At 37.8% G+C, this 23989-nt stretch overlaps 2 protein-coding genes across 3 annotated transcripts in view; one reads left to right on the top strand and one right to left on the bottom strand.

Moving 5' to 3' along the window:
* GPR155 (G protein-coupled receptor 155) overlaps positions 1-13668 on the top strand; it is a 34163-nt gene extending 20495 nt beyond the window's left edge. Inside the window, exons 8-16 of one of the 2 annotated variants that reach the window (XM_082483338.1) lie at positions 1294-1378; positions 1460-1550; positions 2662-2914; positions 3582-3683; positions 4901-5034; positions 6585-6680; positions 8513-8577; positions 9309-9446; positions 11618-13668. In XM_082483338.1, the coding sequence (XP_082339464.1) occupies positions 1294-1378; positions 1460-1550; positions 2662-2914; positions 3582-3683; positions 4901-5034; positions 6585-6680; positions 8513-8577; positions 9309-9446; positions 11618-11840 (1187 nt within the window). In that variant the 3' untranslated portion in view covers positions 11841-13668. Of the gene's footprint in view, positions 1-1293; positions 1379-1459; positions 1551-2661; positions 2915-3581; positions 3684-4900; positions 5035-6584; positions 6681-8512; positions 8578-9308; positions 9447-11564 lie in introns of both variants that reach the window. The other variant, XM_082483339.1, reaches the window with a different exon arrangement.
* Positions 13669-16593: 2925 nt separating this feature from the next.
* SCRN3 (secernin 3) lies at positions 16594-23969 on the bottom strand. Its single transcript, XM_082484496.1, has 7 exons — positions 23767-23969; positions 23433-23614; positions 22460-22659; positions 21571-21783; positions 18793-18955; positions 18224-18404; positions 16594-17465 (listed from the first exon to the last, which is right to left on the bottom strand). The coding sequence occupies exons 1-7, from the start codon at positions 23932-23934 to the stop codon at positions 17310-17312; spliced, it is 1263 nt and encodes a 420-aa protein (XP_082340622.1). The 5' UTR covers positions 23935-23969; the 3' UTR covers positions 16594-17309.
* Between the last annotated feature and the right edge of the window lie 20 nt (positions 23970-23989).

Genomic DNA, 23989 nt, shown 5'->3' with positions numbered 1-23989 from the left:
TACGATTTTACTAGGTAGAACCTAAGTACTGTAACAAAAGATTAATGTACTGAAATAAATTGATTGTATTCTTCAGACTAATTATTCCTTTCACTTATATGTAATCCTACAGATGTGCGTACTTGTAAGCTGCGCCAAGTTCGGTGCTAGCAACGCTGGGCTCAGTGTCAGGCACTGCTTCTGCTATTGGAAGCTTCCACCTAGGCAGGTCTTGTTTGTCTTTGCTAGATACAGCAGCCTTGCTAGTTTGTAACAAAAGATAAGAACATGCTGACAAGGCAGAAGCAATTACAAATAGAGTGAATATGGTGTGTTGCCCTTCAGCTACTCAAAAGCTTATTGACAGTTTTTAATTATTGTAGAATTTAAGATTTTAAATTATTCAGCATTAAGAAGATTTAAAAAAAGTAGGAAATACAGAATGAAGGGAAATACCAAAGTAGCTTTAAAATTTCTTTCCCTTGGCAGTTGCAATTGCTAAAAACAATGTGTGTGTGTCCTGCAGGTGTAGATGATTAATGAAGGTATTACTTGAAGTAGGCAGAGTTGAAAGATGCATCAGAAAACTTGGAGAATCTTACATGTACGATTAAAAAAAAGAGACTTTGGGTATTCAGGAGACCTTATATACCATTCTTGAGTACAGAAGTTTAAGGTTTTAATTCCTGTGGTGTTTTTGTGGAGTAAGTTGTGTTTAGCTGAAATAGGTAGCTCATGATTAGCGTAGCCTAAAATAAATACTAGCTTTGCTTCGGCATGGAAAATGTTGCTGAGCTTCTGAGTTGTGAACAGAATAGGCATTCCCAGAAGAAACTCCCTTATATAGTTATATGTAAAAATATGTGAAAATTTTTTGTGAAATTTATCATTGACTTCATAAAGAACTAGTCAGTTTTTAAAGAAATGTCATAACAGAATACATAATTTGTTGGTTACTTAAGATTGTCAGTCTAGATCAACTGCTGTTGATACCTTAGTTACTTGTATCTTAAATGTAACTGTGATATCTTTTAAACACTTGTGAACCTTCGTAAGCATTTATAAGTGTATATTTAGTACGAAGTGTGCTGGAATTTCTTCAGTGCTTCGTGATTAATAATGATTTTTTTAAGGTAATAGGTGTTTCTATTTTACTTTCTCGGAATACAATTAGACAAAGAATTTTGGATATTTGAAGGTCTGAGAAGAATATCTTAGTTATTGGGCAGGTCATATCACAGAGCATTTAGATGCTGTAATTGTCAGTTCCCTTTTTAATAATAAACAAGGCATTTCTTTTGGGTTTTTTTGTAGGTTTTCTGTCTTTCTCTTTGTTTCTCTTGAGGAAGAGAGAAACAGTAAAGATTCCCATTGGGTTTATTATCATAGCTGGATGGGGGTAAGTTAATGCAGATTTTTCCCTGTATAGTTAGTGGGAGCATGCTAAATATGTTACTTTGTTCATATTTTGCTCTTTCAGAGTCCCAACACTTCTGGTGGGAATCTTACTAATTGTTGGTGAACATAACAACACTAGTATCGACTCCGCCTTTTTCTATGGAAAATACCAGGTATGAACATGTTCTGTCCTCATCACTTCAAACTTCTGCCATGTCCAATACATTATTGGGAAATTGTGTTCTCTTTTTGCTTCTTATGTAAGTAGCTTTCTGTCAAAAGTATAGGCTACCATAATAACATTATCATTATAGAATGCTTATAGATTGATACAAAAATGTATTTCTGTAATGAGCCATTAGGAAAACTTGTTTGAACGAGGATCTTCACGTTTAGGTAACTATGACTAAGAAAAAGAGGGAGTAGGCTTCCCAAAGAAAAGGCTTAGGAGTGGTAATGAATTGCAGAGCCCTTTTCCTGGTGACTAATTTGTAGTCTCACTTGATAATTATCTAAAATTGTTACTATCCAGTAGCTAATTAATGGCTTTTGGTCTGTAATAGATAGAATCTACATTACCCGTGTAGCAGTAACTGCTTGCACTATGGGAGACTTCTCTGCACAGTCATGGGTTGAAAGTCCCTGAGCCTAAAGTACCATTTTTACCAATAAATAGTTCCTCTTATCAGAGTATATAAAGTGCACTAGCATAGGTATGTGTTGTGTTTTTCCTCTGTCTGTCTTACGGATAGAGAGGCTATGAGTCTCTCAGGATTATTCATGTGGTGCTTTCACAAGTATTAAATAGCCTTAGAGTGGACGCTAGGTATTGGTAGCAGGTGATTAGAAGGAAAGGTTAATTAATAGGATGCTCCCCATTGGCGAAAGCATGGAAATTAAAGCTGTGGCAGAGGGTGACAACCACATTCCTCCTTGAAATTAAAAGGTACCTGAACAGAACTTAAACTGGAGCACTAATGATCCTGAGGGGGAAAACTATGATGATGAGGGAATGTTTTTGGATTGCATGATAAATAGGGGTCCCCACTTTAAAAAAAAAAAAAAAAAAAAAAAAAGCCGAGTCACTCAGGCAAGGAAAATTAGTCTCATGTGTTCATTGCTCTTTCAGTGCCACAAGATGCAAGGGTAGTAAATATAGAAAACTGTCTTATTCAGATGCATTTGTTAGGATATTTAGAAAAGTACAGAGGTTAGAAAGACAGATACATGCACCTATTTTCCTTTATTTTGTGCTTAAGTGTATTTCCTTTGCTCTCTTAACAGATAATTACCACAGCAGTGATCCTGTTCATCAGTATATTGATGTCAGGTATCTCACTTATGTGCATGAACAGAAATAGGCAAGCGTCAAGCTATGAGGTATTGAACCCATATTCACCACGTAGCCAAGTGGAGGAGGTTGAAGTGGTGGAAGGGAGCGAGGGGAATCGAGTGTCAGTCACTGTGCCTCAGCCTTCTCCAGGATCTTCTGCACAGCCTTCTCCAGGATCTTCTGCTCAGCCATCTGCAGAAAGAGGTAGAGAAAGTAGATTTGTAAAAGAATAAATGGCTCGGGATACAATAAAAAATTGTTCCAAATCTGATTCTAACTGGGGAATGACAGTTGTTTACACATTCAAGTGTTACACTAGCACAGAAGAAAATCTAGAGATAACTGCCCAAGGATGTAGGTTTATGTTACTAAGGAGGTTTTGATGGTTATCGCTGTAAGGGTGGGGGAAGTGGACAGGGAAAAAAAAAAAAGAAGCATGCATATGGTGTTTATGTAAGTAGTGGTATCTTGATAAGGATGTGATAAATGCAGTCCACTAGGCATCTTAGATTGTTTACCCATGTAACTGTCTCTCTGAGAATGAATTGCATGCTAGCAGCATTACTGCTCGATGTGTTTATAATCCTCCTTGTTTGTACGTAGCCTTTTTGACCACTTCCCATATGTTTTCCCTCTAGCTAAAAGTACTTGTGTTGCTTCCACGGTGGTAGTGCTATTTTAAGTATTTCTATATATTAGTAGCATAATCCATTTACCATCTCAGCCAATTGGAAAAATTAAGTCTGCTTTCTCCATTTGGGTTATTTTTAAGCATAGCCGTTAAAGCTGTATAGAATATATTGTTATACTTGGAAAATAAATTATGGTAGTGAAGGAAGCTAACTCTCCTGTTACTGTATACGCCTAATAGGTTGCTGTTCTTGTCAAACAACAAATGGTGAATTATCCTGTGCTAGAGAGAGCAAAGCAGTGTCAAATGCTGTTGAAAGCAAGGTTCCTCCAATTGAAACAGGTAAAGCAGTAGCATCTCCTTGTTTTAATACTACAAACTCTTCCACAACATTTATGTGTGGTGTTCTCATAAAGAAACAGTTTGGGCTGTTGTTCTCTCAACTCTACCTGGATAACTCGTATTTCATATTAAATTCAAGTATTAGGCAGTATGTTAGGTGTTTGTTCTCTTCTGCCTGATAGTTATTAGTAATCTTTCAAAAAAGTTGTTGAGTACATCAGCCTTGCCCATGTCCCGGGTGACCAAGTCTCCCATTTTCTTCCTGAGTGGGCCCGCATGTTCCCTAGTCTTCCTTTTGTCACTGACATACCTATAGAAGCCTTTCTTCAATTCAGACAAGCATCATAAGAATGTTTTCCAATGATAGAGGAAGGCCAATTATTTCTTATCTTTAGATTTAATTTTCTTATCTTTTAGATAAGGTAGGAAATGTCTTATGATTGAGTGGAAATTTTTTCGACCTACTGAGTGAACACTTCAAAACTATAAATCAGTAAAAGCAAATTGTAATGGATACACTTGTGTAACTTGCTGCAGAAATTACTAATCCTTCTACTATTCCATTGAACTGCTATGACAGGTATCTGATGCAAATTCTTAGGTATGTCCTTGCCAGGAAGTTTTTCACTGCCATCTAGAGGAAGATACTCAGAATTCCGTAGAACTCTGTAGCTGGAAGACAAACATCCATTCTCTGTGTGTTTGGCTCTTTTGATAGAATTATGACAGTGTTCTGATATATCATGTTAAAAATACAGTCACAGAACTGAAATAAATGTGGTTGATTGTCTGATCGTCTGATCTAGAGCTCAACAATGCTGAGATACAGAGTAAAAACATTAGAGCTGACAGTATATTTGAAATACTTACCCCAGAAATTAATTCTAAGTTTTAAAACTGTTCTGAGAAATGGCTATTTTTTCGTTGTTTCTAGTAGTGTTTTCTAACTGTTAACCACAACTTAAGTTTGCATTAAACCTTTTGAAGAAAACTTCTATTGCTAAAAGTTTCTTTATTTTAGGAGCACAAGTAAACTACTGTTTCATTTGAGAATAGAGGTCTAAACAGGTTATTGTCAAAGCTAATATTACATTTTGTGTGTGTGACTTCAGTACAGATACTTACAAGGTAATTTAACTCAGTAAATTACATTAACAAGTTTGCTTACGGACTTTGTAACTTAGAAGCCTAATGAAAAATTCTGCTGTGTTTTTCAGCCGATCAGTGTGTGAGTCATTGCAGTGCTCAAACCTGTGTATTGGCTCAGGAAGAACAGCTTCTACAGACCGGAGACAAACAGCTGGCCAGACACGTGCTGCTGTGCTTACTTCTTATTGTTGGCCTGTTTGCTGTAAATATTTTTTTCTCCCCATGCTGTTTAACTCATTGAGGTGGAATGATTTTTAGGAAAGCTATGTAGGCAGTCCAGTAAAAAATCTTCCAATTACTCATGTAACAATTCATGAAATAAATTAGAGGCTTTATTTTGGCCCCTTACTGGAAGAGAGATATCGTAAAATTAATTTTTCTGTGCCACATCATAAATTAAAGGCAAGTTAAGATTGATGATGTTAATGAGCAAGCCACACTGGAGAACCATAAAGAGAAAAAAAAAATGGAATTGGATCATTTGGTAATTAATTCAATACTGACCCTCCTCCCATTTTTCTCAAGAGCTAGTCTTCTTCCCTAGTCAATAATCAATTAAAAATATAAACTGAATTCTACTTCTGAAGGAGACTGTACAAAAATTCTTCCATCTGATCATGCTTATATTTGGAACATGGATTTCTCTGAGGTGCTTTAGTAATGAAGAATAATGTAAGACTTCATTTGAAATATGAAAATGCAATTTTGTTGCTTTTAGTGGTGGTTTGGAGGCAACACAGCTAAGCTGGTGTTGCCAAGCATCATTACTGACTAGTTCCCAGCTGCAAAGGTGGCTGTCCCTATGTAAAAGTGTGGAAATACCAGAATGATTAGGGATATAATTTGAATTTTTAACTGTGACAAAGATGAGAAACAACTGTCTCTGAATGTAAGGCTCAAAGTTGAGCTTCTTGTGGATGACAATTAGGGGGCAAGTATTTTTATTTGAAATGGAAAATACTATGGCACAAATATGTACTACTGAAAAGCAGGACAATGTGGCACAACTATGTAGTGTAATAGCTACTACTGTTGCTTTTCAGGTTCTGTTAAATTACAAAATGAAAGTTTACCCTCTCTTAAATTTCCTATATCAAATATTCCATGCTAATAATTTTCTTTACATCTTCTCTATTTAAGAGGTGTCCCAAATGTTAGCCTCTATTTCAGTTGTATCTGAATGATTACATAGATACTATGAAATGAGACCAGTTACATTAAAGAATTAGCCTTTACACCCAAAGGGATTAACTTTGGAGTTTTTTTTCCTTCTGTTAGGCATCTAAAATAGCTGAAGTGGTATGTGCTTCAGCTTTATGCAATCTTAACTATGCAGAAAATATGTAGAAAGCACTGGTCTCAGCTAAACAGGCCTAAAGACAAATACTGCAAATCTGTCCTGGCTAATCTTGTCTGTGTTAGGTTGAATACCTAAGTATGCTTAAGGCAAGTTCCTTATGTAAACACGTAAAGCCGCAGGACCTCTGCACTGCTATGTTTTGCATTATTTTTTTAAAAAACAAAGAAGCTCCTCCCTCAGCTATTAAGCCTAACTAAAATGATGTTTTAAGGTGTTTATTCCCTCTTATTGCCTTTATCTGAATCATTTGTTAGATAAAGACGGTGAAAATTGTAACAGAATCTATTAGCATGTGAAGAGTAAAAAAGTGCTTTTGATTTTTAACAGTTATGTTAGGTTTGTGGGTTTTGTTTGTTTGGTTTTTTGTTTGTTTTTTTTTTTTTTCTTAACAGAATCTTTCCAGTTGTTTGTGGTGGCTGTTCAACCAAGAGCCTGGAAGGCTATATGTGGAATTGCAGTTCTTCTGTGCTGTGTTTAATTTTGGTCAGGTATTTATCAATGTTTGTTCTGAAAATGAGTTTGTTAGTGGCTGTTGCAGCAGATGCTGTTACAAGCACTGTAAGTTGAAGCCCTCAAACAATGCTGAAGTCACCAGCTCCTTATGTTGTTTTCCCTTCTTTTCCTCAAGCTTACTCTTTTGCTTTGATAGCTCTCTTATCATAATGCATGTCTTTTATGTGTGTGAACACTTTCAAAGGTACAAATGTCAACTGAATGCCAAATGCCTATGGAAAATGAGTAGGATTTTAGCCTTGGTTTTAGCAGAAAGCTTCGCTGATGTCACTTCGATGGAGTTACACCAGTATAACTAAATAGGTGCAAGATGGCTGCATGGATACTTTTGCTATAAGGCTTTAAGTTATTATCTCTTTAGTTTCAGTTACAGAACCAGTAACTAAGCTGACAGTTAGATGTATAATTGTACCAGCTGCCCATAGCCTCTGTCAGTGCAAAGTGACACAAGGTAGGTTTGTTATCTATGAAGGTGAAAGCAATGCAGTGTTAAACGTATTAGAGGAATGTTTTACAGATCTGTGCACAGGCGTGCCTGCAAGGTGCACTGCAGTATCAAGTAATGATAGTAGTTTTGTTACAAAAGTGGCACAGAGAAATGAATTAACTAGAGAGCATTCTAGCATTCAAATTACAGTAAGTTACTACTGTAGTAGTAGTAGTTTCCTTAAAAATGCCTACTTTCCTTACTATAGTAAGTTACTGTAATTTTAAGGAAACTACTACCTAGTCTACTGTAGTAGAATGTAGTTTACTACATTCAAATTACAGTAAGTTACTGTAACTAGTAGACTAACAGTCTACTGTTGTAGACAGTAAATTATCCATGACCCAGCAATGTGCCCTTGTTGCCAAAAAGGCCAATGGAATCCTGGGCTGCATAGGGAAGAGTGTGGCCAGTAGGTTGAGGGAGGTCATTCTCCCCCTCTACTCTGCACTGGTGAGGCCACAACTGGAATACTGTGTCCATTTTTGGGCTCCCCAGTTCAAGAGGGACAGGGAACTGCTGGAGAGAGTCCAGCGAAGGGCAACTAAGATGATTAAGGGACTGGAGCATCTCCCTTATGAGGAAAGGCTGAGAGAGCTGGGACTCTTTAGCCTGGAGAAGAGAAGGCTGAGGGGAGACCTTATTATGGCATACAAGTATCTAAAGGGGGGGTTGAAGGAGGGTGGAGCCAGGCTCTTTTCAATGGTTCCCAGTGACAGGATGAGGGGTAATGGGCTCAGGTTAGAACACAAGAAGTTCCGTTCAAATACACGGAAAAACTTCTTTACGGTGAGGGTGACAGAGCACTGGCACAGGCTGCCCAGGGAGGTTGTGGAGTCCTCTTCTCTGGAGATTTTCAAGACCCGCCTGGATGCAGTCCTGAGTAATGTGCTGTAGGCAATCCTGCTTTAGCAGGGGAGTTGGACTAGATGATCTCTAGAGGTCCCTTCCAACTCTGAAAACTCCATGATTCCGTGAAGTCTGTTCTTTCCTTGACATTAACAAAGACAGATTTAAATAACTGGCTATGTAAGGATAGTCAGTTATCCTTAAGTGTCAGGTAGGATGTCACAGCATTAGGTTTACCAAACTGTTTCTTGAAGAGTTTCTTTGATGGACTGTTATGCATTAATCTGTCTTTTTAAGGCCCAAATGAAAAATCAAAGCAGAAACAAAATGCATTTTGAATGATATCTCAAGAAGAGGGATACTTTTCATATGTGTTTTGGCAATGAGTTTTTAACATTTTATTTCTCTTTCTTAGAAACCAAAGTTTTTGCTTAATGTTGCTTTTTCTGTTTTGTTTTTTTTTTCCTCCAGGGCTTCATTTGTTTTGGTATTTTTGGCTTAGATAAGCATTTAATCATTCTACCATTCAAAAGAAGGTAAATAGAATCTTTACACTTATACCTATAAACTTGATTAACGATAAACATTTTTAAAGGGTATTGAGTGTTCAGTGCCATTGCATTCCATTTCCTATTTGTTCAATCTTCCAAATCTCTTTTCTCCTCTAGTTGCGGAGAGCTACTTGCATTTCACTGTGCATGAGTTTTTACTGGTGTCCTAATGACGCTCCCAAAGACAAAAATCCCACAGGCTCCCTATAAACAAAATGTTTGGCAAATGATGGTGAAGTATGTGATTGGATCAGTGAGATGATGGATCTTCAGAAATAATTTCAGCTGATAAATTAGAACTTAGATGTGAATGCTGACCCAGATTCTGTCATCACTGTTTTAAAGTCCGTAACCTCATGCAAGTACTTTGTGTGTGGATGGACACTTTCACTGTGAAGGTGTAAGTTGTCCAAAGCCATCTTTAACTTAGAGCTAGCTGGCTGTGATGTGAATCCAGCAGCTAAAGCTAGCTCCCAACTGCTCTGTCTTTTTCCTTCTGCCTGAGCCTAGAATAAAGCCTCTCAGTGTTTAAAGGCCATACAAATATATTAGGAAGGCTGTATATAAAGTATTGGGCACAAAAACAGTAAAATGGTTGTGATAAGCTTCCTATGAGTTCCATTCTATTATTTGTAGTTTCCTTAAAAATGCCTCTGGTTGATTTGTTGTTTTTCCTTTTTTTTCTTTTTTTCTTTTTTTTTTTTTTCTTTCTTAAGACTTGAATTTCTTTGGGGAGGAAGAGAAGCATCAGGGCATACAGATCCCTCTGTACCTGAGGAAATCAGGATGACCTGTCAACAGTTTGTTCGTTATCATAGAGATCACTGTGTCAAAAGTATCGTCAGAGGCAGAAGGTAAGGTTCCTCCCTGCACATGTAACCTGTTACAAAGGTCATAGCTCACCTTTTGGAAATAATGACATGCAGTTTAATCTGTCTGTGGGCAATTCCTGTTGTGGCATTCAGACCTCAAGGTGAGGATTAAGAATTTAGTGGTAACAGAGGAATGTTTCTAGTCTCACACTGAAACATTGAGGTGCAAGTTATCGCATTATCCCATCCAGGTTTTATATAAATTATAAAATGTTTTGTATCATTAAGGCATTGCCCCAGTTTTTGCATTTAGCTGGAGTTCAGGAGAGAAAATCTTTCTGAAGAAATGTACATGGTAATGCCTGTAATAGAGTGCATGTGTCTGAGTTTTGTCAGGCTTGAGACCCTTCATTTGCTTTGTTTTGAGATTAAAAAGGTGTCAGTACTTAAGTGACTGAAAGTTTACTAATACACAGCTTTTACAGGAGGCGAAACTGTTGCAACTGATGTCAGTGTGTACTCAGAGGCCACTCAATATGTGAGATTACAGTGTTTGTAGGATCTGTACACCTTTTGAGTTCATACAATTTCTTTTGCTCATTCCTCTTGTGAGGCTTAAACCTCAATTTATGAGATCAGCAAAGCTTTCAGTGGCAAATTATGATACCCAAGTCAAGGATTATGTATTCAGGTACGTGTAGGCGGATAAGAAGAGAAACGCAGACAAGCAGCAGGAACAAGAAAAAGACTTCCTTTATTTAAATATTTACTATATGAAATGGAGACATGAAGAATTGTTCTAACATAACACTTCTACTTTTCTCATCATCTGAGCTTTTAAGTAGGGCTAATTTGGGGTGGTCTTTTAACGGTCAGATAGTCTGAAACCACATTCCAGAACTGTATTTGACAACAGCATGATTTCCTTCAGTCTCCTCAGAAGTCAGTAATGGTCCATAAGAAATGAAGTAATAAAGTTACTTATTTAGGAAAAATTAACTATGGCAGTTCAAGGACTTTCTTCTTTCATGCCATATAGCAAAAGTTGTATCAGAAAAGTTTTCTTTTGAAATAGGACAGGTTTTACAATTGTGTTTCCTGTGCCTCTGCTGCTGTTGTGGTTTCTTGGGCTTTGGGCTGTTCATTTGGTTGGGTTTTATTGTTTTTATTAATTATATATCCACCTGAGAATACATAAAAATCTGACATTTGTTGCTTCATTGTTTTAATATTATGTTTGTGTGGAACTAGTTTCATGTCCTATTTCTTCTTGCGAGTTAAAAGAAAGCATTTATCTTCTCACTTTAAATATTCACCTACCTTGATCCTATCCCCCTTAATTTAATCATTCTGTAACTGAGACCTTGTAGTCATGGATTTTTATTTATTTTAATTTTTGCTTCTCTGCTAATAGATGTTAACGCTTGTTCTGTGTTACTGCTGATTCTAACTTAAAAAAAAAAAAAAAAAAAGTTTGGGTATTGCTGTCTTGTATAGCTGTTAATCATCTTCAGAAACTTTGCACTTGGGTTCCATAGAGCAGATTTTAGATAACCAGAAACATTTACTGCTGTAGGTAAATTTCTGAATGGTATTTTTACTGCAACTAGGTAGATGTTAGTGGCATTGCCTCATAAATATGTAAAAGAAAATTAGTTCAGCCTTCTTGTAAAGGTTTTGTTTATTCTTAGTACTGCCTGTGTGGTAAATATTTAACTGGATATGCAAGTTAAATGGGTTTTGTTTACAATATATGTAAGCAGTTAGTGTCTGTTTAAAGCCTTAGGGAAATTTTAAAATGGAATTAAAGTGCAGATGTAGTTCCTGTTGTTGAGGCACGCTGCACTCAAATCAGATATTTTGTTGCAGAAACAGTCATGCTAATGAGTACACAGGAAGTAAGTATCCAAGAAATAAAAGTACCTTGTGTGTGTTTTTAGGAAAATTGCTACTTGTGTTCACTGAAGTTTATTTGCACAAGCATAAAATAACTTTGTATGTACATTTTGCTTCTTATTGAAGTGTCTGTAGGAAAAGGTAGTGAACATTGGCATGTCCCTAATATACAAAATTTGCAAATTCTCTTCTAACACGCTCTTAACTATCACGATGTCTTTCCTTGTTTCCTGCTATTTTTCCTTGCCTTTCCCCATCGTGCAGTGGTGATACCAGATTTACAGAACATGTGGGTGAATCATTCCTTTGACATACAGGTGTGGTGCAAAGATCTCCACTGGCATCTTCTTTGGCTGTGACCTGGTGAACTGGCTCATGCAAGTTGGCCTTGCCTCTGACCGTGGTGAAGCTGTGATGTATGGAGACAGACTGATGAAAGGAGGTGTCGTCCAGCATATTACAAACGAATTTGAATTTCGGGATGAATATTTGTATTACCGCTTTATTCCTAAGAGATCAGTTGCAGTTGAGAGCCTTTGACCTGAGCATGTAGGCAGAGGACAGGCAGTTAGGGGTGAATGTGATCACTTCTGCTGCCTTCACCACTGAAATTGGAAGTATTTTTTTCTCAGGGCTCTCAGAGAATTGTGTTATTCTCTCATGTAAAGTTAAGAGATGTGGTTCTACTTGTGTCTATTCTAAAGGACATAGTAGCAAGTGATGTTTAGTGAGTGTTCCAACCAGAATGCAACTAGAACAAACCAAGATGCTCTGGATTTAGAGCATTTTGAGGAAAACAAATAGCAAAATGATGTATATTGCTGTCGTATTATAGAGGCATTGTAACAGCATCTTTACTGACTGGTGCCACAATGACAAAAAAAAAAAACCAAAACAAAACATGAATGAGAGATATTTTTCATGTTGCTCTATGTTTTCCATACTTTAGTGTGACAAAATAATTGATTCCTGTTTACAGTCAGGCTTCCCTTTGACTTAATAGAAGTAGGATTTCTTCTGTCATACCCCAGTTTTTACTACTCTACTCTTGTCTAACACCAGGAACTTTTTCTAGCTGTTTGCACCTCAGATCAAGTAGTTTGTTTCTCCCTTAAAGGCAAAGTCCTCCATTTGTAAAAGTAGAATTATTGTGAAGATGATTCCAATGTCAGAAGATTAAAGCTGAGGAAATACTGAGTGCAATAAATAATGGTTTTGTACAAACTTATCAAATCTTAAAAACACATAAAAACACCCACTGCTCCCCCAAATTAGGAAATGATGTAGTGGAATTTCATACAAACAATTGGTTCTGAAGTTTTGCCTTATGGTGGTAGTAACAGCTTTGTCAAGAGTAGATTTTTACCTCCTGAAGTTGGCCTTTCCAGTATAATTCAGAAGTGCCAGCCTCAAATAAAGATGTTATGGAAGCCTTGGATACCCGTGCAAGTCAAGATGAAAAATTTTATCAACTCATAAAACCTTTTTAAATGAAATACAATGACTTTTAAATCTATTATATAAAGAATCCTAACTGAACATTGAAGTTACAGTTTAGAGTAGCTAAAGATCCTAAAATTTTAGTATTGATTGCCTAACACAGGTTTCTAATAAGCCTCAGGTATCCCCCTACGATGTTCCAAATGGTTACTTTAGTGTCATTCAGACTCCTGTGCACTGAAGGCAGAATGTGAGAATCTCTATGTCTTCTGCAGTATTTTGAAAAGGTTAAAGACAAACTGTAGTATCTGATACTCATTATGCTGCCCTTTTAAAACTGCAAGAACAGCATTTATATGTCTATATAAAAATTTTATATAGTGAGGGAAGGGAACCTAGGTATTAAAAAAATTTATTTGCTCAAGCATATGAATAACTTGTCATCCTTTTTTGAAAAAGATTTTCCTTTCTTTTTCTTTTTTTTTTTGTACACAGATTTTTTTATTATAGCTACTTATGCATCTATGTTGTATTAAGAATTAAAAGTGATTTTAGCAGCATAAACTACTGTTCAAGAAACAGTTGTTTTATGGTAGCTATAACTCCATGCAAGACTTATATTGGAAAAATAATTCCTTTTACTGTCAGTCTTATTGCACTTCTGCAGTGTGCACAGAAACACAACTGCATCCTACTGCATATGTATGCTATGCCAATGAACATATTTTAATGTTTTCCAGCAACAAAATAATTGACATTTGTATAAGGCTGTGGCCACAAAGGAAAACAATAGTCTATTTCCATTACAACTGCTGAAGATGGCTACATCAAATATTTTGGAATAATTATGTACATGTGACTTAACAGCAGAAGCCGTGAGTATGTCTGGCTTCTAAATATTGTAACTTGTCAATAAATCTGTTACTTGATTTCAGAGTTTTGAGCTGTGATGTGGTGTGAGGTGTGGGAGGATTATGTGTGCATGTCAAGATTTACAACAAATGGGTTTTTCTGAGAGATTTGTTAAAGTGGCTCTTGGCTTTCAAATTTGGTATTTCTTAAATCCATCTTTGATGCTCTTTAAGTAGGCAGAGGACTAGTTAATGGGTGTTCACACAAAGATGCCAGTTTTCATCTAACAGCTTGAACATCTTTAGGAACACATCAGTTATCATCTACTTTGGAGGACAAACCTTATGAGGAACGACTGAGGGATCTGGGGTTGTTTAGCCTGGAGAAGAGGAGGCTGAGGGGAGACCTTATCACCCTCTACAACTACCTGAAAGGAGGTTTTAGAGAGATGGGAGCTGACCTCTTCTCCCTGGCGACAAGTGATAGGACAAGAGGAAATGGGTTCAAGTTATGTCAGGGCAGGTTTAGATTAGATGTTAGGAAGCATTTTTTCACTGAAAGGGTTATTAAACATTGGAATAAGCTGCCCAGAGAGGTGGTGGATTCACCATCCCTGGAGGTGTTTAAGAAAAGGGTAGATGAGGTGCTTAGGGACATGGTTTAGGAGTGGTGGTGTTTTTATCAGGGTAGGTTAATGGTTGGACTTGATGATCTTAAAGGTCCCTTCCAACCTCACTGATTCTATGATTCTATGATTCTACTTACCAAATGCAGTATTTTATTTTTATTTTTTTTTAATTCTTTAGATGTTCAAGAAGTTGATCTTAGGTCAGTTTTATGGGTCTATGCGTAGCCATTGTTCTTGCACTCTTTTCTTTCTTGTTTTCATCATGAAGTCCTGCCCTTGCCTCCCTTTTCATAATGGCTCTGCTGTTCCCTAGATTTGAACACAATGTACCTGTTTTAAGTAAGAAATTTCTCGTAATTTCTGCTTGGAGGAGGCTCCCTGTTACAAATCTTATGAAGAGAACACCTCTAATTAACAACTGACACCAAATTCTGTTAGATTAACTGTTACAACATCGTGACTGCTGATATCATACCTGTTATTCTCTGATGAGAGTCTATGGTTGTTAATAAATAGACTAAGGAAACTAGGAATGAAATAAGGGATATCTATTTCTAAATCACTAGGTACTTCTGGAAGCTAAGAATAGACTTTGAATACCTTTAGAAAGTTAAGTAACTCTTTTATCTGATAGATACTTGCTTCCACCAAGGAGCACTGGCAAGTTTTAAAATAGCCTACAAATTGATGTATGTCAATAGTTGACCTACTGATGTGTGAATTTTTGGTGGTTAGAAATAGCTTTGCTTTAAAGATGTGGTCAGTGGTGCAATGAGTTCTTTTATTTTGAAGGTGCATTAGTATGGGATGAATCTTAGTTAACTTGGAAGTTACAGTTCCATGAAAACATCCACAAGTAAGTCCAGAGAAGTCTCCAGTGAAACAATGGATGTTTTCTAGCACTAATCTCAAAATAACTGTGATAATGGACAGGGGTGGAATATAAAACTTTCTGTTTTATAGGTAGCAATTTTAGTACTTTTTTGGTTTTAATAATGATCCTTCATAAAGCTCTAGACACTTTAAAATAAACTGCGAGATGTATTCCTAGGACGAAATACATGCAAAGATTGCCCTCTAGAGGCCATTCTGATTTTTTAAATTATTTTTGTATATGGTTGTGGGAGGGAGGGTTATTTATTCCTCCTGATCTCATGTTCGTTTCCTGTTTTTACACTGCATGTGTTCTAGGAGAATAGAATCCCAGGGGGGGAAAAAAGGTACCAAAATGTTCCATACTCTGTTAGCCATCACTTGGTCTATCTTCACGTCACATTGTTCTTACTTTGTGTCCTGTAGACCAGTAAATAAAAAACAGCACAGAAACCAGACGAACAGTTGGATTGTATCTGCCTATATTACAACCAGACCAATATGCTTAACCTGGTTAATTCCACCCCCTGATTAAGTGGCCAAGAAGTTCACTTCACTGCTCCACCACCTTCACTAACTTCATTATATTTGCATTGTAGCGTAAAATTGTTTCTCGTTCTGCTATGCCACCTGTAAACTTGTCTCATACCTTGGTTTCCAGCACAGTTTTACTTGACATTTATTGATGCTTTGAAGTTATAAAAGAGCTAGTGTGGAACAGCTGATGATCAAAAATAGGACAAAGATATACAGAGTTGTCAGACGTAGACACCCGTGAGGAAAACAGGTCACTATAGTAATTTTATTTTTTTTTACCTGTAGGGGAATAGAACAGAATGAGAAAACTGTATGTGTGTAGCCCCACCTTTAGCATCTGAGATGATTCTAGAAACTGACTAAATATAGAAAAATCATCAAAGAATGGTCTTTCTGTGGTCTGCTGTGTCTTTCTGTGGTGATGCTGTGTCATGTCATGTACTGCTACTGCAGCTCTAATGCTCCATTTCATGTTACATGTTCACTTCCGAAGGCTTGCAGAAATGCTGGGGTTTGGGTTGTTTTTTTTCCCTTCCACTCATACTTTTTACCCTGCTTGATCATGTAGTAAAGCCAGAATCTTCTTTCTTTTTTGTTTGCTCAGTTTTTACTTTGCCACAGATGGATAATAAAAGCGGCGTCACATACTGACCATTACTTTTAAACAGGATCAGGGAGGAAGAGTTCCTGGCAGGGCAAAAAGCTTGAATAAATTAACTCCACAGTCTAGTAATTTTGGCAAGACAAGTCATGGTTAAAAGGCTTTCTATGAAGTGAAAATATTTTAAAAGTCTTTTTAAGTGTCCCACTGAGTATGTGTATATGCTTGCGTAGCCCAACCTCTCCTTTCTCGTTGCCCAATTTAAAAAAAGTAACAATTCAAGAAACATTTAAAAATCTCCCACATGATGTAGCAAAGTGTATTACGGAATTAACTTGACAATAATCATACTGGTATGTAAATAAGTTAATTTATTTTTCATTAGCAGGGTGGGGAAAATAGGGAAGTGAAAATTTTGTGGTAACTTGCAGGATGCTTGCATTGTTGCATTCCATGTTATCAGATTTCACAAGAAATAGTGGTAAAATTTTAAATGTGATTTGGTTTTAACATACCTTGAACTCTTAGCCTCATTTTACATTGAAGGAGTAGAAGGTATGAAACGTATCTTAGAACGGTTTTATCAAACAGCTGAATATCAAACTTATTTGACTTGCATATCACTTTCCTTTTTATTCAGTGCAGTTTTAGGAAGTCCTTCAGCATGGTCATTGTAATTCAGGCAATGTGAAATTCTGCTACAGTTATCTTGACTATAAAAGGTACATGTGTGTACGCTAGAACTGACTTCTCCAAATCTGAGTTAGCGTTCTTCATCCAGAGATGGGGTTGTTCCACAATTTAGTCAAGCTGTCACATTCTAATTATATCTGTTTGTTGGCAAAATCAATCTCTGCTGACAGCTTTATGCCACATAGAGAAAAAGCCACTGCCTAGCTCTTAAGAGCCTTTTCAGCATTGCTTCATACAACCAAAAGCTGTTTGGCCTGAATATGAATCTGTGTCTTTAAAACTGCCCACACTAATTGGTATATTGAAAATAGGATGTAATCTGTATAGCCGCTTCATTAGAAAAGTTAATCATAAAACTTAATTTTACCACATTCAAATAGTAGTTTTAGCTATATATCTTGAGTTCTTCTTCTACACACTGTGAAAAAAGATTAACTGCTTGGTTAGTGTCAAGACATCCGTTTTGCAGGATTGACTCCATTTCACTTATCTTCTGTTTCTCCAACTCCTGTATCTCTTTCAGCATCTCTTTACCTTTGCCCTGCAAAAAGAAACGTATTTCACTAAAAACTATACAGAGTATGTAGTGTTCAACCTAACAAAATTCTGTTTTACTGTCCTTATTTTAACCTCTTGATAGTTTCTAGGGTACAAGTTTGTGTTGGTAGAAGTTAGCACCGTGACAGGTTTTCTTGGCTATCTTTCCTAGTATCTAGCACTCACTTCGTCTCCCTACATCCTTGTCTGATGGACTGAAAATAAACAAAATTAAAGCTCCTCTAGGTATTTATGGCATATGTCTTATTTTTAAAACATGTATGTGTAAATAGGGGAGACGCTACAGTTAAAAGTAAGCAACTACCTCCCTGCTTCACCTTTGTGTCCGGCTATCTTTGTGATCTTATTTCCTTTCCTGTCCATACCAAGCGATAACAAAAGGCATGCCCTCCTTACTGCCTAGGACCAGGGTCCTGAAGAGGAGTTGTATATTTGCCTGTGGCTGCTCAAGCATTTCCCCATCATCTGACTAGTGCAGGAGTATGTGTAGCTTGCTTCTTTGCAAGATGAGCGGTACAGATAGTTGCCTGTGGCTAGGCCTGGGAATACAGCAAAGTGCTAGTTGCAATTTTTAGTTTTTGAAACATATGCCTGCCAGATGCAAGGTGATGGGCTTCTGGTGCACTACAATGTTTTTCACAATCCATCAAAGGGCATTAAATGGTATCACATTAACAAAATGTGAGCAAGGAGCTTATATAAACCACCTGCTTGCACTGAAATCTAATTTAATCAACGTACCTCGATAGTTTCCATAACTACAGCAGCACTTTCATGTTTTTTATAGAGCTCATGTCTTCGATCTGGCTTGTTCTGAAAACGTGGTTGCTTCTTAACTGGATCATCATGACCAAATGTAGGGGAGCTAGTTTTTAATAACTGAGTAATATTGGGCACAAAAATGAAAGGCTTGAATACAGACCTAGAAAGAGAAATAGAACAGAGATCCTTTACTGATACTGTTTTGTTAAAATTGTTGAGTCAGTAAATTTCTGTATTTTCCCCCATTCTTCTAATTCCTTTTAAGAAAGAAGTCTTAAAAAAAAAAAAAAAAAAAAAAACAAACCAAAAAAAAACCAAACACCTCCTAACTGATGTTTAACTCAGTGTCACAGTCACAGCAGTGTTTCACTAGGTAGGTTGGTAGATGGCATTAATGTTCCTCCTACTTTTTGATTTGTGTTTTTTTCAGGGGAAAAAACCAAAACAACAACAACAAACAAACCAAAAAGGAATATAATCAGACAAATTGCAACACTTTTCATTAGATATTTGCAACTTTTTATCCTAATTGCTTGCTGCTACATCACCTTGCAGGATCTGGAGTTCCAGTAAAGAAGTGGATGCATGGCAGATTAGGCTCCTGAGGCAATACAGACACCATGCTTCCAGTTGTCATAAATTCACCTTCCATATTAATGCCACTCTCTTTGTCACGAAGAATTTTCATCATTATTTCAGAAGTGATAGACCCTATTTAAGATACAATACAATTATTTGCACACAGCGCTACTTACAATACCAACTAAATTGCATGTTCTCTACAACTGGGTGCTTTTCCTTTAATAGGCAATGCTAGTTTTAGTTTGTCCATGTTGGCAGAAAAAAAATCATCCTAACAGCATCCCTTAATATGTAACATACTTAAAAATATTATAGTTTTCCCCAAAATATTTATTTCAAAGAGTACCTGATAATGAGCTGTAACATTTATGACTTAGAAAAGGGGCAGGATGACAACACATGATGTTTCCCAGAAAGGTAAAATACATATGGTTAGCAAATGGCTGTTCCCACAGTAACTTTTCAGATAAAAATTAGTAGCTTGGATTAAAGGCTGAACTTTCTAAGCACTGTGGGGAAGTTAAGATAAAACACTATAATAGTTATTGGTATTTGAACACAGTTAATACCACTAGCTTGCTTTAGAAATGTAAAAATAATAACTGTGCATGGATTTTGTGTGTAACTTTGAAACGAAATGCCAAGACTGTAACTTTTTTTTTTTTTTTTTTTTTTTTAAGAATCTGACCTTCCAAAGCACTTAGGCTTCAAGTTGACAATTGAAAGGATGCACTGGAGTAACAACTTGTTCTGTACTCAGAATCAACAGAAACTATAATAGTACATCTATTTGTAAAGAAGTCTTAATCAATTACCTATGTGAGGTATAGTGCTAAATGTCTCTATGAAAATAACTCTTCCCACTTAGATGAAACAAAACCCTTTCTACATATGCCCCTGCATTTAGTGTTCAAATGATAATGCTGTTTACGTAGTGTACGCTGAAGCTTAAATACTGACACTAGGCAATCCAATATTCTAACAAGCAGCACTTGCAGTGGTTTTCTTTTTAAATTTGGTGTACCAGTTGACCATATACCCATGGCAGAAAAACACTAGGTCATTCACTGGGTTTTTTTTTTTTTAACTTGAAGGTATCTTCTACCATTTAATCTTTTAGTATTGCCCTCAGTGAAGTTCTAGCTGCATAAAGATTCTTTTTTTTTTTAACTGCCTTGCTGTTTCCTCTTAAAATAATCATTCTGCTGCTAATTCAGATGTCTCCAATATTATTTTTTTATACAGAATTCAAATTGCCTGTAGACAGGCATGCAGCATTACATTTCAGCAAGGAAACACTCAAGTATTCCCACAGTTGCCTGGTAAAGTCAGAGAATTCAAGAAATCAGCAAGCTAGATGAATAAAACAAATTGAAAGAAGCAACAGTCAGTTTGTCAACTGCAAATTGGCAACTTGTCCAGCAGGAAAGAAGGTATTGCATATTTTCCACTAGACTTTTTCATTATTTTGTATTCCTGAAACATATTCCCTGTTTTTTGAAATGTAAATAATGTTTATCTAAAAATGGTCTTCACATGGTAGGCAGCCTGGAAAAAACTACTATAATGCCACTGAGTGAAAAAGCTGGGAAGGGTAGATTAAGAAACCAGTGATTTTACTGATGCTGTAAACCAAATAGCTTTTAGTTAGGGCACCTATTCAAAATAAATGTAAACAAACTGAAATCATATGAGGCTGATAACCTGAACACCTAATGTGAGTTTTAAAATGGCTCAGGTAAATGCCTGAAAATGGGGATTTAGAATGAAAACACTGATAGAATCTCAGCATTGTTATAATACAAGTAAATACAGGTATTATGAAAATGCTTTCAATACTCAGAACCTGCAATTCCCAAAATGAATGCAGGATTTACATGATCACTAGAGCAGGACAGCAAAAGGTAATTCATTCTGGTGCATTAACTAAATGCTATACCTGGTCTGGCAGAGCTCAGCCAAATAAATAAAAAAGCATAGGGATGCAATGTAATTTTGGTTCAGATTAATTACTTCAAATGACCAAGGGAATACAGATGCAGCAAAAGCCTGCCTAGTGAATGCGGTTAGAAGAGAAGTTAATAGCTTCTTTCTATAGAGGTCTGAAAAATAAGTAAGTTAGTGATGAGGCGTATCTGCTTAGAGTACAGAAAATTATTTTGTTCTGCTCAGTGTTTTATTAGACTACACAATGATAGAGTAGCAGTTGTAGTGAAACTACAAAGATTTAAAAAACAATCTCAAAAAATAAATGCAATATATGTATCTGAATGTTGTGCTATTGTCTTAGGCCTATATAAATGGTACCTGACTGAAGCTGAAGTTGTTCATAAGGTTGTTTGTGGCTGCAAACAACTGGAATTCTGGCTTAGCCTCTGATTTTATTTCTTTTTCTTAGAGGTACAGTAATAATATATAGCCTACCAAAAAGTTTCAGAGCTAGGCCTTACGGAGTATTTAGTGGTAGGGTCATAATAGGACCTCTCAGTGTTGTTTCTGTAGCTGTGTGTGTTTGATATTTGACCCTTGTTTTAATTTTTCCTTATCAAAAAATTGGAAAAAATGGATAGGAGACTTCAAGTTCAGCGTTTCTCCTTTAGGCAAAAAGTGATTCTAATAAATTCTGGTTCACGAAATCATGTGGATGATTGCCCACTTCAGCTGTCTACTCATTTACGATTTAAGTAATGTAGTTCACTAAATGCTTTGCATATCTTTAAAAACAATATATAAAAAAATGATACCTTTGTGTTTGTTCATTAGTTTATAGCCTTCACAATATCGGCCTCTGGTTGTGGTCATTCTGGCAGTATTTACATAAGAATATGAAGCAGCGAAATCAAACTCCTTTTCCCCATCCCACCAGCCCTTGCTTTTGGCATATTCCTTCAGTTCCGGGTGTTCTCTGTCAATCTTGGTTGTGATAGAGAGCTGGTTGGAAATATTCCGTACACCTCCTGTTTGTAAGGTGAGAAAAGAATCGTTTTAATACATCAAATGCTTTTTCTTGGTATTTTCTTTACAATTGGCTTACTAAAGCAAATTATGCACTGAAGAGTTTTCTCCAAGATCTACGAGTCCTGTGGTTTATTTTTGGCCCTCTCTCACTGGCTGTATGTATCCTTCTTGTTGAAATTCTACTGCCACTCAGTTCTGATTCATCTACTTCTGTTGCCAACATCGTATTTCAGCTTCTGTCCTGATTATTCCCACCTTTACATTCTTCCTCTTAGACCTCCAAAGACATAGCTTGTCCTTCTAAGTCCACTGGAAGAATCAGCCACTTCAGGGCCCAATGCACTGATCCTGTCAGTACTACCCTGTCACCAAATGAAATTGTCATTTATTACCACCGTCCTTAAGACCATACATACTGCTGTCATTCTCATGCTGACCTTCTTGTTGTCCTCTGTTTTCCAAGTGCACAAGTGGTCATCTCTGAGTTTGAAAAGGCCCCCTGTGACTCAGGTCCTCTGTGAAACTTCTAGCCACTCCACCCTGATGCCCTAGGAAGCAACTCCTGTACATATCTAGAGGCTAGTTTGATGCCTTAATGAAACGGTAAATGAAAAGTGGAGAACTGCTCATTGTCATTGCCTTCGAAATGCGTAAAACGAAGAGCATCATCCATACCTTCTACTTTTTCTGCTGCCCAGTATTTTCCTGATGTCTCCAGCACCCATGCTTCCTTTCTGTCAGCTATCAGAAAACTGTTATGGTATGTAAATGCCATCTGGCTCTCCATACAGTTTCCTCCCTGTCCATATTTTTCTAGCAAATCAACTATGACAGTAAGAGCCTTTTCAGCTGTGTCCGCTCTCTCGAGTCCAAGCCTAAAACAAAAGGAAGATGTTATCTTTGGAATGATAAACTTTACATACAATTATTCAGCCCGGGTATTCAAGTTGAATTGAAATGTTATTTCTAACTGTACCTAATGCTTGTATGATCAGGTGAGAGAAGGAGCAAGTTCCTTAAAGGGCTTGTTTGAAGTGGGTCCTGCGTGTCCTTGAATGGGGAAAAACAACCAAATGGAAATATGGAAAGATGGGCAGAGGGCTCCTAGGAAGCATCTGCAAGTCCCGTGTGGGTACTGGACTGGGGGCAAACAGTACCAAGAAGAACTGACTGCCTTCCGTAGGTTAACGAGTTACACTGGCACCCAGTAAGGCAGGCACAAGGAGCTGTCATTTAAGTGGAGATGCGCAGCCAAGACTGAAACTTAAAAATATGTGCGTGAAAGATGGGGGAAATGGGAACAGACCCTAAAAAAGGGCCCAAACACTAGTTCCTGAAGTCCAGCTGTGCTCTACTGAAGCGTCTTGTTTCAGTTTATACTAAAACTTTGTAGAGAGGAAAACGTTTGATGATTTCCTTGACAGATTCTGTTTTAGTGCCCGATACCTCTCACGGGCTGCCAGCTCCTGGCAGAGATGTAACTCCTGTGCCGAGAAATGCTTATTTTCAAGCCTGGCCAGAACCGCAGAAGAGGCAGACATGCCTTCTGACAGCGAAAGCACCCATTTCCCCACATAACTCAACACAAGGAGGCTTCAAATTGAGCAGCGCGGATTCGGCGCCGTTTACCAACGCAGCCCGTGCCAACCTGACGAGGTCCATGCCGAGGAGAGCTTCGTCGCCGCCCACCTCCTCTCTCCCCCACACGGCTTCGTTCCCGATGCAGACGCCGTGCTCGTTGGCGCCCATCTCGGCGCCCCAGAGCCAGGCGGGCCGGCTCAGCACCACGGCGTGCGTCCTCTCCGCCTGCGCCACCCTCACGTACGTGCACTGCCGGGGGCGGGAGCACACCACACGTTACCGGCTGCCAACGCCCCCCCCCCCCCCTTGATTAACCCGCCAGATCGCGGGCTAAAAAGACATAGAAAATGGGACGAGAGGGGTTGTTTTGTTTGTTTGTTTGTTTGTTTGTTTGTCCTCACCTCCACCTCGGCGCCGGGCGGATGGTCGGCGGCCGGGAAGTACACCACCTCCTGCACCTCCTCCGCCGGCCGGTCCGAGTTTTTCCCGAAGACGACGCGACCCCCCGCCGCGGCGGGCGGCAGCGCCACGAAAGTGTCGCAGGAGCGGGGCGGCGGGCCGGGGGACATGCTGGCGCTGGCGGCGGCGGCTCCCCGGGACCTGGCGGTGGGGCGGGGCTGAGCG

This window comes from Vanellus vanellus (genome assembly GCF_965231255.1).
Source record: "Vanellus vanellus genome assembly, chromosome: 5".
Lineage (NCBI taxonomy): Eukaryota > Metazoa > Chordata > Aves > Charadriiformes > Charadriidae > Vanellus > Vanellus vanellus.
Note: the sequence above shows the minus strand (reverse complement) of the source record. Positions and strands in the feature narration are given on the sequence as shown.

Excerpts from the sequence above, each read along its gene's own strand:
- SCRN3 (XM_082484496.1), bottom strand. The coding sequence starts at position 23,934 with ATGTCCCCCGGCCCGCCGCCCCGCTCCTGCGACACTTTCGTGGCGCTG. Across the intron at positions 21,784-22,459 it reads GGCAGCAGAAAAAGTAGAAG|GAGGTGTACGGAATATTTCC; the intron begins GTATGGATGATG and ends CCTTACAAACAG. Across the intron at positions 17,466-18,223 it reads TAGTTATGGAAACTATCGAG|GGCAAAGGTAAAGAGATGCT; the intron begins GTACGTTGATTA and ends TTCTTTTTGCAG.